Genomic DNA, 15,517 nt, shown 5'->3' with positions numbered 1-15,517 from the left:
CAAAAATAAAATGAGCCAAAATGATAGATTATTTGCAACAAAAATCTAGAAATAAATGAAGTCAACAAAATTCTGCAAATAAAAGAAAATCAACTGAAAAATCTGATGTAGGCATGAAAAACCGCACCATTTTAACTGTAAAACCGCATCAGTTCATTTTTTTGTTAAAAACCGAAAGTGCACGGAAATAACCACAAAACCACATGAAAAACCACACTGAATCAAAACCTTACCTATTGGGTTTTCCCTATAGAAAACTACAACTTGTGGTTTGCGGTTTGTTTTGGTCCAAAAACCATACCGAAGGGTACCGTATTCACCCCTACTGTTTTACACTTCAAGATGAAGAACCATTGAATATGATATCTTTGCTGAGTATTTACATTACAGTTTATAAACTTCAAAATCAAAAGAAGATACAATTATCGATGATTCCAAATTCTCAAACAATGATATGAAATTTGAATATGATGAATGTTTTTATATCGTCAACTCTTTTTTAATATCATTGTTATTTGAATGTATTTGTTGTGAAATGATTTGATATATATTAGTTCGAAACAAATTAATTTTCGTTGTACATTATTATGATATGTATTAGTTAGTGGGTTTATTGGATTAGAAAATATTGATTCTTGTTAGATTTTATACTAGTTGTGAGACCCGTATATTATAGAGGTTGATTAAAACAAAATGTCAAATACAAATGATTAAACCAAAATTTTATTTGAATTTAAAATTTGAAATAAATAAATATTATGAAAAAAAAAACATGCAAAATTTTTTTTGTGTTTAGTTGTCAGACTCGTGTATTAAACATGTTAATTATATACAAATGTTAAATATGAAAGTTTAAACTGTAAATTTATTTAAAATTGAAAGTGAAGTTTGAAATTTGAAATTTGAAATTAATATAATCATTATGATATGTTTAATTTACGGAAACTAAATTAATGATATATTAAAAAGTAAAAAATGAAGTAAATGACAAGTGAGAAATAAATATCTCAAAATTATGATAATGAATAAGATGATGAGATTTGGCAAAAAGTTGTTGAGGATTCAAAAAAAAAAATTAAATGGATTGATGGATAAGAGGCTTAACTTAATGTTTTGATAAATAATAATAATAATAATAATAATAATAATAATTTTGTTAACCGTTAAATAAGAGAGGAAAAGGAAACATTTAGACTGGTAGGTGTCATACCATATTTTTGTAATGTCATGTTATTTTTTGTCTGATCCCACAAAATTAGTGGGTGTCATATTACACCTTACCACACTCACCACAATACATATTTTTAAGCATAAAATACAATATTTGAATAAGTGTATTTTTTTCCGTACGGTAACACATTGTATGCATACAACATTTTTGTTTGGGATCAATGTGATGTTTATCGTATACCATACTATACCACGGGACACAATAAGAGGTGTACACAGTACACACCACACCGTCTTAATCTATCTCAAATAGGTTGATAGGATAAAACGCGTCGTCAAAACCTCTTCATATATTTTTAAGTTTTGAATAAAGGTAAAAAAGTCAAAACAATTTTATTTTAAGGCGAAAAATCAAATTAATAAGCGAGATCTCTTGCTTTTTAAAGTTTTGAATAAGGGTAAAACCTCATTCATATATTTTATTTAGCCCGCATATTGGATATTTTAGCCCGCATATTGGATATTTTTAATGTATACTCTTTATATATTGACAACTTCGAAATGCTAGATGCCCAAACCAATATTATAACAAAAGAAAATAAAAGTATAATACAATAATAATAATAATAATAATAATATATCATTTTTAGCCTTAAAAACATAAATGCAAAAAGGGAAGGGGGAGAATAGAACCAAATAACACATGCAAATAAATTTCTTGCGATTTCGATCGCTCTGAAAGTGTAAACGCACACTCAAAACAATAAACGCAGCTAATTTCGCGTAACATTCATAGTCACTGGCCGGAAACTCGCATTCTAATCACCGGTGAGTTGTTTCTCGGCTGATTGCTTTAACCAAGCTTCTGAAAATTCTTAAATTTTACATACAGATTCGTCTGCAAATCTCAGAGGTCGATGTTTCTTCCAGTGGCCTTTCAGTTTATGATTAATAGTGTGCGATCGTGTATTTGTGTCAAATTGTAGCGTAATTAAGATCTATTGATTATACGACGATAAACAACGTGAACATTGTCGCTTATTTTGCGTTAAATTCTCATACGAATTTCATTGATTATCAGTTACTACTATACTTGTTTGGCAAGTTTACGTTTGCCTGTTTTAGTGTGTGTTCAATGATTTTTTCCACATTTAAACAGATTTAAGAGAGGCTAGTAGAGAAATTGGCAGGAGATTACTTGGATACCTTTTATTGATATATAGGGCAAACAACGTGAGCATTGCAACTACTTCTGCTTCAATTTTTTCATACCAATTTCATTGATTATCACTATACCTGTTTGGCAAGTTTGCATTTTCCTGTTTTTTATTTAAACATATATCAAGATAATACTAAGAAGATATGGTTGATGGCATTTATCAGCTTCATATGAGATTAGTAGCTGCTTTAATTTTGATTGCTGCAGTTTGGCATGAAAAGGGATACATGAAAAAGAGTCGTCTATGAGGAAATTTAGATCATGGAGGAATCTTTTAAAGAAAAAACAAAATGAATGGGTAAGTTTAAGTTTATGTGTCTCCAATTCTTTTCCTTCCACATATTTTGTTCATCTACATTATTGAGATTATTAAATGGATTCTAACCATATAAATTCAGGGAGTTTGTCGATCCAAGAACAAAACATTCATGGTATTTGTCTGTACAATATTGTTGTATATTGCATACAGAACTACAAAGTTTCAGCTTTCACAGACAAAGGTATGGAATTGCTCTATGTGTGTGTGTGTGTATACATATACACATACATATCTATATGTTTGTTAAAGTTTAGGGTTCATATTATCATATATAACATGAAACTAATGTGCTTCCTTACTTTTTTTTATTAGTTAGCTTTCACGGGATTAAAGGGTCTACCTTATGGCATTATTGAACCTAAATCTGACTTGGAATTAAAGCGCATATGGGCATCAAGTAGTTCTAAATTAAAGGTGATTGTGATTAATTTTATCACATTCTAAACTTATTTTATCTGTTCTTAATTGATTTACCTTTTTTTTTTGTTATGCATGTCAGGCTAATGTTTCCATTCCTCATAACTTGTTGGCAATGCCAGTGGGATTGAAAATGAAGCATAATGTTAATACAGTTGTTCGAAAGGTATAAACTAAATAGTTATCTTCATATTCACAACTCGATATATATATATATATATATATATATATATATATATATATATATATATATATATATATATATATATATATATATATATCTTTGATATTTGTTACATGTATTGATGTTTTCAGTTTCTTCATGAGAATTTTACAATTATTTTGTTCCATTATGATGGGCATATGGATGGATGGTGGGATCTCAAGTGGAGTAAGAAAGCTGTTCATATTGTAGCTGTGAACCAAACAAAATGGTAAGCTTCAATTCTACAACATGACATGACATGTTTTGAGGTAAATTTAATGAATTCTTACAATTTCAGGTGGTTTGCAAAAAGGTTTCTGCATCCAGCTGCTGTTTCTGTTTATGATTATGTATTTCTATGGGATGAAGATCTTGGAGTGCAACATTTTAACCCCAGAAGGTACCTACCTTTTACATCTTTATCTCTCTTTTTTTACAATACTTTGTATTAATTTTCAATTATTTATATTATATTTGCAGATACTTGGATATTGTTAAAGCAGCAGGACTGGAGATATCTCAACCAGCTTTAGATCCAAAATCATCAGACATACATCATAGGATCACATTACGGAAAAGAAGACATATATTCCACAGGTGAATGACTCAATAGGCTATTGACTCAAATTCATATAGGATGAGATTGAGAAGGGCATTCATGTCTTTTCCACAACCTATATATCTTCAATTCATTTGTTTTATTTATTTATTGCTAATGTGTCCATATGTATATTTGTTTACATACATACAGAAGGGTTATAGATCCTAAAGGTAGTGTGAAATGTACAAGTGATAGTGAGGGCCCACCATGTACTGGGTAAGTAAAAGTGAACATACAAAATTACAAGCAAATTCATAAAGTGCATGTCTTAAAAAATATAATTTACAGATTTGTTGAAGGAATGGCTCCAGTGTTTTCCAGAACTGCATGGCATTGTGCTTGGCATCTTATACAGGTAAAAAAATGTTGCTTATACATACATATATATATATATATATATATATATATATATATATATATATATATATATATATATATATATATATATTTTCTGAAAAAAATAAATAAATTAATATTTGATACACAAATGCCAAATATGGACTCTAATTCAGTTGATGTACCTTCAGAATGACCTGGTTCATGGATGGGGAATGGATATGAAACTTGGGTATTGTGCACAAGTAAGTTGATTAAAAATAAAGGCAAATGTCTTATAATTAGATATTTTAATAGTAAATGTTTTTACTATTTTGCATGTTTCAGGGGTTGAAAAATGTTGGAATTGTTGATAGTGAATATATTTTGCATCAGGGAATACCCACATTAGGTGGGCCTGCTGCTAAAAAGGTTTCTATTAATTTATCATTCAAATTTAGTGGTTAAAATAATTTAAAACTGGTTAATCTTAAAAGATAAAATTCTTGTTGCAGGGTTCGAATGATGTTAATTTGGCAAAGGTATTCTTCCTAACTCTTTATTTTAAATTATTAAATAGATTCAACTTGAAGCAACCCTGAATCCACTTGAAATGTGGAACTTTGTTATTAATTGTTATGCTTATGTAGTTGTATGTTTGCATTTGTTTTGTATCCTTCAGAAGCACCATGGTTTTGATATGCGTACTGAGGTAAACCAATTATATCATTCTTTTAGTGAAATTTGTTTTATGAAAAGTAAATTATATATATTATGGATGGATGGGTTCAGATAAGGAGGCAATCGACATTAGAGCTGGATGTATTCAAGCAACGATGGGAAAAGGCAATCAAAGAGGACAAGGATTGGGTTGATACTTTTTTCAAACACAAACAAAAACAACAAGCACCACCCCCAACCATTCACTCATGATTTTTTCATCATAATGTAATTTCAACTTTTAGGTATTTACACTTTTTTTATTGCTTTTAAACATCATATGGCTTCTAATATTAGTTTCTTTTATTTTATTTTTGCCTTTAAGTTTTGTCCATTTCAACCCTTGTACTTGGTTTTCATTCAAACAAATGTCAAAAGATTGCAATTTTCATACGACATCTCAAGATAAAATCACCTTTTCTGTCCCCAAATACAACTGATTTTTGCAATTACCTTCTCTTGTAACAACATTTTTAGTAAATTTTCCAAGTAAAATGACTATTTTTGCACAAAAAAAAAATCCAAATCATTTACTTGAAGCAGAGACCAAACATAGTACAAAAAATAAGGACCAACATTGCAGAATAAAACTATTGGGGACCAAAAATGTAACACACACAGATAATAACAATAACAACAACTCAGTTTTATTCTCGACCTAATAACACAATGTAACACACACAAAATATTTATTTGAGGTAAAATAAAGTGTTATTAACTTATATAACTAATAACGACCCACCAACATAAAATCATCATCCTCAAGAACCTTCACATCTTTCTCCCCTACAAAATTCTCCCTCCCAATCCCATTCACTATATTGACAAACTCCACCCTTTTAGCCAATGGAAGGGGGACATATGGCAACCGAAAGATAGGTCTCACCACCCCCAACTGAGCCAAAGCCGTGTTAACCCCAATAGGGTTCGGCTCACAAAACAACCATTTAATCAAAGGTAAAAGCTTCTCATTAAGCAAAGGATTCTTACCTCTCAAAAGCAATTCCCGCATCAACCCCGGAACCAAATTGCTTGTAACCGATATAACTCCGGTGGCTCCATAATCCCATTTTGAATCATGGCATTCATCGTCGTTTCCACTCCACACTGTGATTCCGGTTCCGGTGTATGTTTTCACTCGGTCGTGTCCCACACACTCTTTGATTCCGGCGAAGTTGGCGTTGGCGGCGATGGTGTGGATGACTGGCGGTGGAATGTCTTGCCCGGTGCGGGATGGGACGTTGTAGATGATCGTGGGTCCCATTGGGAGGACGGATTGGAAGTGGGCCACCATTCCTTCGAGCGAGGTTTTACCGTAGTATGGGTTGATGTGGAGAGCTGCGTGCATTCCAACCGCAAATCCTTGTTCGGTTGCGTGCACCGCTTCTCGTGTTGAATTGCTTCCCGTGTTTCCAATTACCTAATGTGTGGGCCCACTGATAAGACAGTTGCACTGTATTTGACATGTATTGGACTAAGACCGATGACAACAGGACAAAAAAGTACCTTAATTGATGTGCCAAAGCAATTGATGGTGTGGCCAATAAGCATGATGTGTTCATCCCAACTCATTAACTGGCCTTCACCGGTAGTTCCACCTACAATCACACCATCAGCTCCATCTTCAATTTGCATGTTGACCAATGCATCATAAGCCTCCAAATCAAACCTTCCATCAGGTAAATATGGAGTTTTAATGGCTGTTATCAACCGGAGTGACCTTATGTCATCTGTAGATGTCCTGATAACATCGTAACAACAAAATCAATGACCTAAACATTCAAGATGTTCTAAAAGGATTTAATAACAGGTGCAAAAAGATTGAATGATAGATACCTGTTCTTAACTTCATAACTGCGCATTGGAAGGTGAAAATTGGGAATTATAGCTGCGGATGGGGTCGTCCATCTTGCACTCCTTAAAAACATTCAACAAACCAATTTATCAGTAGTAACCAAATTTTGATATGCACTTCGATCATAATTTGTCAATTAGAGATCATATTAGAACAATAGTCACAGATAGAAAGTCTGATTCACGATTTTTTTACCGATCAATGAATAAGCTGATTGTGTATCTTATAATTACTTGCTTTAGTTGATCGATTTTAACGGATCGATGAATGAGTAGCCATTTATGGAACTTTTAGTTGGTATAGATTGTAATAGTAGCAAGAAATGAACGAATAAGGGTTTCGAGCCGTACCTATTGTTAGTATTTGTAGAATTGGGGCGTACAAATTGGAAGACAGAGTCCTTTGCCCATGAACTATAGCTCTTAAACGCAGAAATTTGCTGAAATGAAACCGACATCTTTCCAAAAATCCAAAAACACAAACGGACAGAATCGGAAACAGAAATGGCGTTTACGTTGATGAATGATGATAATTTGGATAATTTATTGTCGTCGAATTGGATTGGGTGTAGTAATAATGTTACTTGTAATAATCGTTGTTTTGGCTGTGGTGGTGGTGTAGCTGCGGAGAAATTGCCCGGCGAGGTGGTGGAGCATGGCGGCGCTTTGCAGACAATGAGTAAAACCCTAACAAGTAAAGGCTAAAAGCTTACAAATAGAGGATTTGAATAAGGAGTTTTTATATGGCTGCTTAAAAAGTAGGATTTGAATAAGGGTTTTTCCCTTTTTGTATGGCTGCAAAACAATAGGTGTTTTGCTGTTTTCTATTGCAACTTGGAAAAAACACTTTTATCGGGTGTTTAAGGAAATCTTGGTTCGAGACGGTTGGAGTGAGAATCCACGAAGAGAAGCGGTTTAATAAAGACTACTTTTATGTCAATTTAGGGATAGAAATGGGACGGGTTTGGGGCGGGGTTGACCATCCTTGTCCCCATCCCCGAGTGTCTAACATCATCTCCGTCCCCATCCCTATCCCCGACGGATGCGGGAAATCAAATCTCTTCCCCTTTATATTTTGGGCTTTTACTCAGCTCATCATCGGCTCATCCCCAATTAATCCTCAATCTATTAACATAATATACTCAACTTACAAAAAAAAATCAAGTTTAATAAGTGATCAAAACCATATGTCATAAACAGATTATGTTTGCATCAATCATAAAGTTTAACAAACATCAAAACAAAAAGTGTCAATTTTGTATTCAAATCGACGAACAAAGTAACGATTGATGAACTTTTAGAATTGGGAACATAATTTGGTATATGAACTCTATCTTTAATGGTCTAATATAGATCAATTCACTGGATTTAATTCGAATTCAATAAATGATATATATATATATATATATATATATATATATATATATATATAGTCATCAAAGTGGGTGACGGGGCGGGTTGGGGATTGTTATAACCGGCCCCGTCCCCATCCCCGGTTTTAGCATAATGGGGATCCCCGGCCCCGTACCCGGTACCCGTTTTGCGCAGGGAATACTCGTCCCCGATTGGGGCGGGTCAACCGGGTTCTCCATCGGGTCGGGTGGCATTTTCATCCCTATGTCAATTGATTGCTTTAAGTCAATTTTTAGATCATATCAAGGAGACAGGTTTTTTTTAAGTCGGATTGAATCGGTAGTCAAAACTGGTAAAAAATTGATTCGGTGGTTTGTTGGAATTGTATAATTGGATTTCATTTAGCCCGTTAAAAAGACAATTCATTTCCAAATCAAATTGAACATTTTTTTAGTGTACGACACACACCACCGCTAAATGTAGGAAAATTTTTGGTTGAATCGACAGTCGAACCGGTTGAACCAACGGTTGAACATGTCACCAAACCGGTTCAACTAAAAAACTGGTTTTTAAAACATTGGTTCAAGATTTTACGTTTTGTTTTGAAAATTTGGGCTCTTAATTATGTTTTTTGTATTAAATCTTATTTGTTAGGGAATACATCTTATAGTCGGTAACCAATATATTTTTGGAAGACACATTCACATGTTTTTTGGATGACTATGATGCCACATACACGTGTGGAGATCTTACGCAAACATAAAGACAATTAACAAAGGATTATATGTATATGTTTGTATATGAGAGAACTTTTGTTCATAATTTCCTTATTTCTAATCGATTCAAGATATTGAAGAGAGGAAGCCCCTTGTTCATCATTTTTTTTTGCATGCGTAAGAAGACAGGGTGAGACTTGGTCCATCAACATTGTTTATTGTTTTCTTTGGGGAACCTACCTGAAATTGATTAAACAATAAGGAGTGGGCTTGGTGTTTGATTTGAGTAAGGGTCTCCTTGATTCTTTATTATTACACTGAGAGAGAGAGAGAGAGATGGGTTTCTTAGCTAACAAAAGAGAAAAGCTTATGCGTTTCTCAAGTAGAAATCATATTCCTTTTGTAGCCAAGAACATCATAACACGTATTTGTTCATCATCTTTCTCTTTTTTTAAAAGGTTTATGTGTGATCGTACAAGGGACGGACGTAGGATTTCATAGTACGAATGACACGTAAAATTTCAATAGTGGCACGATACTAGAAAAAAATTGAAATTTTTTGCACTGCGTATAAAAAACCATGCGTGTCGGTGCCACTACGGGCACCATAATAAAACTACCACTAGATCTTACACAAACACACTTATTCATCATTTTCTCAAGCTATAGTCTATTTACCTGACAAAGGTGTTCATCTTCTTGCTCAGTGTAAGAATAAAAATGGTAATGTTTCTTTTTCTTATTTTTAAGATGAGTATTAGACATATGTAAATGTTTGTATTATTTATTCTTTATAAGGGGTGTACTTGTAATGTTTTTCACTGTATAATACATTACTCCCATGACCACTGACACCAAGGTCATTTATCTCATGGTATCAGGAACCTAACTCCTTCATCTTTCTTCTCTCTTTTGTAACATCCATAAAAATCATGAAAAATTTAAAGTCTTAAAACCAGCCTAAAAATCATAATTGTTTACAATATAGTTTTCAAAAATGATTAGTATCAAAGTTTACCCAAAATCATAAATCAAAACACGAGGAGGTGCACAATCACGCCTTCGCCTTTCCGCAATCATTTGAGGTACCTAAAACATAACCCAAAACTATAAGCCCAAAGTTTAGTGAGATCCCCCAAAATACCAACACACAAACAAATAACACATATGAAATAACAACACACTATGGGTTCGATCAATCATCGGGTTGGAATACCCCAGGACCCTCAACCATCAGGTTGGATTGCCGACATACTATGGGTCCAATCAACCATCATGTTGGAATACCCCATGCTCTCAACTATCGGGTTTGAATGCCGATATACTATGGGTCCAATTAACCATCGGGTTGGAATACCCCAGGCCCTCAACCATCGGGTTAGAATGCCAACATACTATGAGTCCAATCATCCTCGGGATGGAATACCCTCAGGCCCATTCAATCATCGGGTTGGTATGCCCCGACCTGTTGGCTTACCCACAAAGCAATGAAACCTCACCTACCGAAGAAACATGTGCACATATAACATATAATCATATAACAGTCTACAACCAGCCAAATAGATCTATAAATCACTAAGCATAGCATCATCCTATGTACTAGGATACTTAGGAATAAATAAGATAAAGGGGATGGGTAATTGGGTTAATTTTTTGATGATTAAACATAATAATTATATTATTGTTGGTTGAAAACCCTATGTACTCACCAGGTTTCCCAATCTGACCCACTCAGTTTACTTGTATCACAAGTGACGAGGTGAAGTTATATTACACTAAGAGATTAAGGAGATATAGATCACTAGTGTAAATGAATGTAAGTTCTGTTTATTCTTATGTTTTTGTATTGACGATGACATCCCAAATGTTTTAAAATGAATAAAAATACATTTCTTCGGAAATGCTTTGATAATGAAATTATCATGTTTTCCTGGGAACAAATTCCGCAATGTTTTTATTAAAAGAGATACTCTGATTTTTATAAAGCATAAACAAAATCGGTTTTTTTTCTGGCCGTGAAAATGGGGATGTCACATATATCACAAAGCCAAAATGCATAATATCACATAACTCAGTATAAGCACATAGGACCCTCCGGTCAATAACTCAAATAAGACGCTCTAGTCACTCAACATTACCACTCAGGTAAGTATAGTGAGAAGACTCACCTCGTAAGTAAAACAACTATGTCGCGTACTCAAACCACCGGTCTAGCCTCCACATAACATATATCGTAATTAACTCTAATTAATAAATGACCCCCAAAGATGTTAGGCTAACCCCACTACTAATTCTCAGAAGGATAAAAGACCATTTTACCCTTCGATTACCTCTAAAGTCCACAGTTTGGCCAAACCCTAAAAGTCAATAAAAGTCAACAGTAAGCGCGTACGCTGGGCGTACTACTTTGCCATGCATGCATCAGGAAACTTCGATTCTACGTTGCGCGTATCTGGGAGTACGCTCAGCGTACATCCCATACTTACTTTTCCCACTCTCTTGGTCTTAATCCGTTAAGACCATAGCTATAATCTCAGATCTAGACTTACTAAAGGCTAATACTCCATAAAGTTTGTGACTTTAAGCCTTTGCATGGCTGAGAAAAGCTAAAACTCATAAACTCTCACTCCTTACTCACAAAAGTTCTCATATATCATGCATGGGGAGATCTTGACGTCCAAGATCCCATTTTTATGAGTCCACTCTACTAGAGACACTTAAAGGGACAAATATTAGGCTATAGAGTTCAATAAACTCATAAAGCTTCAAGCTTTGGGACATAAACCCTAAAATGAACCACAATATGCACAAATCAAAACAATGAGAAAGCTTTGAGCTTGATACCTCCAATTGATGCACAACCACAGGGAAACTTAGATCCAAAGCTTGGACTCCAACTCTACTCTCTTCAAAGCTCCTTCTCCACCCAAAGAATCCCACAAAGAACACTCAAAAGCTTCAAATGGCCACTCAAGCTAAGAAAACGAAAATTAGGGTTTTGAGGGGAGTTGAGGACTGGAAATGGTGGCCAAAAATGAGGCTATCATGTTCCTTAAATAGGGACACACCACACAATTAGGGTTTTCACTCTGAGCCTAGTACGCCCAACGTACTAGGTGGCTTCCGCGTCCAAATCACGCACATGAGTACGTTGAGCGTACACATACGTACGCCATGTGTACTCAGCTACCACTTTTTCTTAATTAAGGGCCAAACTTGACGACTATAATAAAGCAAGGGTTATTGATATGTACTTGGTCTCGGGACGTTACATGGTTGACTGAGTACACGGGGCGTACTCCCATGTACGCGGGGCATACCCTCTCAACCTCCAAACTTTATTTAGTGCTTAATGTCTTAAGCACTCAAGTTCATACTTCAGATCCACAGTCCAAAAAGTGCTTAACATAAGGTCTTAATCCATTAAGACTTTCTACAAGATGCATGAAGCAATTATAGCTACTGAGACCTCATTTTTATGGCTTGGGGACCCTTCTTAGGGTCTGAAAGGACAAGTCAAAATGACAAAAACAATCCATGAACAAGATAAGACCTTGGGACAAGAAAAGCAGCATGAAACACCCAAAAATGGGATTTAACAACCAAGACATCAAGGTATGGACTTTATACCTTCTGGAGCTTCTCAAGAAGATCAAGATCCCAGATCCACAAGCTTGCTTCTACTTCAAGGCTCCTTAATGCAACTTCTTCCTCCTTCAACACACCAAGAACACACTCTTGAGCTCAAAACACACACTAATAGGGTTAGGGTTTGCAAAAACGTCTCAAAGGATGTAGAGGCTGAAAAAGTGAGGGAAGATGAGACGTAATGTTTCTTAAATACCACCAAAACCCTAAAAATTAGGGTTTCCCTCCTGAAGCCAGTACGCCCAACGTACATAAGTTACGTACTCCTCTTGCCATATTTATGAAATTGTCACTAGGGCTTCAAAGCATAACTTCTTGGACGTAAGGACCAAAATGACATGAAATAGAATTATAGGGATGAATTTAAAAATACCTGAACATCGGAATGTTACAACTTTTACTCCTCTTCCTCTGCCCCACGTTTCTTTTTCTTCTCCTTTCTTGATCTTCTACAATGTCAAGTTCTTATTCTTCCCATGACTCCACCCTCCCCATGAACACCATACTTCATCTCATCACTATCCATTTCTCCTCTTCAAATTATTTATTATGGAAGAATCAAAAGTCTCCCTTACTCAATTATCAACAACTTCTTGATCATGTCGATGGTTCCGCTTCAACCCCTTCATACTAAATTTTGGTTGATAACAAGCCGACTGTGAATCTGGCTCTTGCAGAGTGGCGTGCTTCAGATCAGTGTGTCATTATCCTTCTCCAAGCATCGCTCACAGAGGAGGCATTCTCGGAGGTCATGGGTCTTGTCATCGCCCACGATATTTGGCTTGCTCGTGAAGCTGCTTATGACAATTCTTCCTTGGAGCGTGTTCAGAATTTACGCGATCAACTTCGTCATCTCACCAAGACACTTCCACCATTGCAGTTTTTGGTCGACAATTTAAGAACATTTGTGACCAACTAGCTACCATTGGTCATGTAGTTGATGAGTCCGACAAGACCCACTGGTTTCTATGTGGTCTTGGTTATTCGTTTGAAACATTCTCTACGACTATTTGTGCCTCGTGTGCTCCTTATGATTTTCGTGACTCGCTTGCCCAAGCCGAGGGACATGAAATCGTCCTCAAATCCATTCACGAATCAGCCCCCACCCCTGTAGCTTTCTTTGACAACCCATAAAATACGTCATCAACCGTCGTTTATATCTATAAAACACAGGAATATAATAAGGACGATCTTGTAACGGTCTAATATATGTCAATATATTCGACTAACACCTTAATGACGTCAAACGTTGTTTTTAAATGCGCGGAAAACTATCGAAATATATTGAATGACTTATATTATTTAACAAGATTATAGTATCCTTAAACAACATTGTTTTTATAGTTATATTAATACATAAAGGATCTTTGATATGTTTTAAAAACTAGAAAAAAGGAATGCCAAATCCAACCTGTTATTACTATCGGTGTTATATACGAAACAAAAGACAGGTCAATTTTAAGGCCAATACAACCGTTTTAAAACTCAATAATTAATATGCATACCTCGTGTATTAATTAAATAGTTATAATTATTATATTAGATAAGAGGTTTTATAATAAAAAATGCATAATTTTTCTCAAGTCATTCTAAATTTTGTTAACTACAAAAAGGTCCTTAAAATTTCACACTAATGGCTTCTATTATGACTTATAGTATTTGAAGTTAATGCCATCTAATAACATCCTTCAGGTCAAATATTATTTAAAACAATACATAATATTTTTGTTATAATAAACTAAGAGTTATTAAAAAGACACCCTATTTTACTATATAGATATTTAGTTTTTGAGAATTTTTATTGTTTGAAATTGTATTATTTTCTCAAAAAACTAATTATAAATAGTTAATTATAATTTGATTTTTGATAAAAATATTAATAAAATGTTTAAATTAATCGTAACAACTTTTGCTGTAATTTTGCCACTGGCCAAAAACATCATGCACTAAATATTAGTTTATTGGTAGCAACTTTTTGCATTTTAATTATTGCCGTTTATTATAATTATATCGATTGTGGGCGTGTTCGACAAAATTAGCTGGTAGCGGGTGACTTATAGCAGGTAGTGGGTAGCTTGTAGCATGTAGTGTTTTGTTAAACGCTACATGAAGTAACATTTGGATTTGGAGCGTTTTGATTAAACTAAACGCTAGCAGCTTGTAGTGCCAAACGAGACTTTCTGTTTTAAACAGAGCGTTTTGTCAAACGCTATAAGCTAGAAGCTCTCAAACGTTCTGTGCCGAACATGCCCTGTAATGAGAAGCTTTTTACAAAAATGTATTTTTTCGTTAACATATCATGCTTTATTTTTTTTTGTCATTAAACATATAACAACATGCTTAAAATAATTATTTGATGACAACAACTTTTATATTATTACTTTTAATAAAAATGTATTTTTTTGTTAACAATATCATACCTTATTTTCACCGATGTGAAAACATATAAAAGTAAACAATCAATCTTGTAACTTATATAACATTACAAATAATTAGGAAATTATCTAACATATATATAGAAATCGACAAAGTTGTCCATGATGTTTGCTATTTGTAGGGTTTCTTAGTGATTCTTGTAGTTTTTCTTGATGCATTTCCTCAAACCATTGTACGAGTGGATGGACGGAAGAAAGAAGAGAGGTGAGATGAGACTGAAATACGAAAAAAGAACAATCTTCTAGAAGTGGCCGACGACTTTTAAGGTTAGAGTGAATGAGTGGTCGACGAATTAGGAAATGATATGCTATTGTAGCTTTGATACCATCTAGGCAAAACATTTTCCATAAATATATCATCTCATTTCTTGAATAACTAATACACAACATAATAAATATATATACACTAACAAGGATAATAGAAATTAGTCTTGACAATTTCAGACACGAAGACACGAATCTGTGAGAGACATGATACGACACGAATACATCTTAAAATTGAGAGAAAACTTATTTCTCATCGTGTAATCGTATCGCGTCAAATT

The 15,517-nt window shown here is 34.3% G+C and overlaps 2 protein-coding genes across 2 annotated transcripts; one reads left to right on the top strand and one right to left on the bottom strand.

Moving 5' to 3' along the window:
• The first annotated feature begins 1,861 nt into the window (after positions 1–1,861).
• On the top strand, positions 1,862–5,270 carry LOC111907518 (uncharacterized). Its single transcript, XM_023903324.3, has 16 exons — positions 1,862–1,998; positions 2,330–2,403; positions 2,597–2,687; positions 2,788–2,889; positions 3,021–3,122; positions 3,208–3,291; positions 3,441–3,559; positions 3,629–3,730; positions 3,811–3,927; positions 4,082–4,147; positions 4,220–4,286; positions 4,459–4,512; positions 4,595–4,678; positions 4,762–4,788; positions 4,929–4,958; positions 5,039–5,270. The coding sequence occupies exons 3-16, from the start codon at positions 2,634–2,636 to the stop codon at positions 5,177–5,179; spliced, it is 1,149 nt and encodes a 382-aa protein (XP_023759092.1). The 5' UTR covers positions 1,862–1,998; positions 2,330–2,403; positions 2,597–2,633; the 3' UTR covers positions 5,180–5,270.
• Positions 5,271–5,591: 321 nt separating this feature from the next.
• LOC111906725 (4-hydroxy-tetrahydrodipicolinate synthase, chloroplastic) lies at positions 5,592–7,680 on the bottom strand. The gene is made up of 4 exons (XM_023902497.3): positions 7,172–7,680; positions 6,803–6,883; positions 6,473–6,707; positions 5,592–6,386 (listed from the first exon to the last, which is right to left on the bottom strand). The coding sequence occupies exons 1-4, from the start codon at positions 7,276–7,278 to the stop codon at positions 5,694–5,696; spliced, it is 1,116 nt and encodes a 371-aa protein (XP_023758265.1). The 5' UTR covers positions 7,279–7,680; the 3' UTR covers positions 5,592–5,693.
• Positions 7,681–15,517: the final 7,837 nt, after the last annotated feature.

The sequence above is a fragment of the Lactuca sativa genome, chromosome 7 (genome assembly GCF_002870075.4).
Source record: "Lactuca sativa cultivar Salinas chromosome 7, Lsat_Salinas_v11, whole genome shotgun sequence".
Classification (NCBI taxonomy): domain Eukaryota; kingdom Viridiplantae; phylum Streptophyta; class Magnoliopsida; order Asterales; family Asteraceae; genus Lactuca; species Lactuca sativa.
Note: the sequence above shows the minus strand (reverse complement) of the source record. Positions and strands in the feature narration are given on the sequence as shown.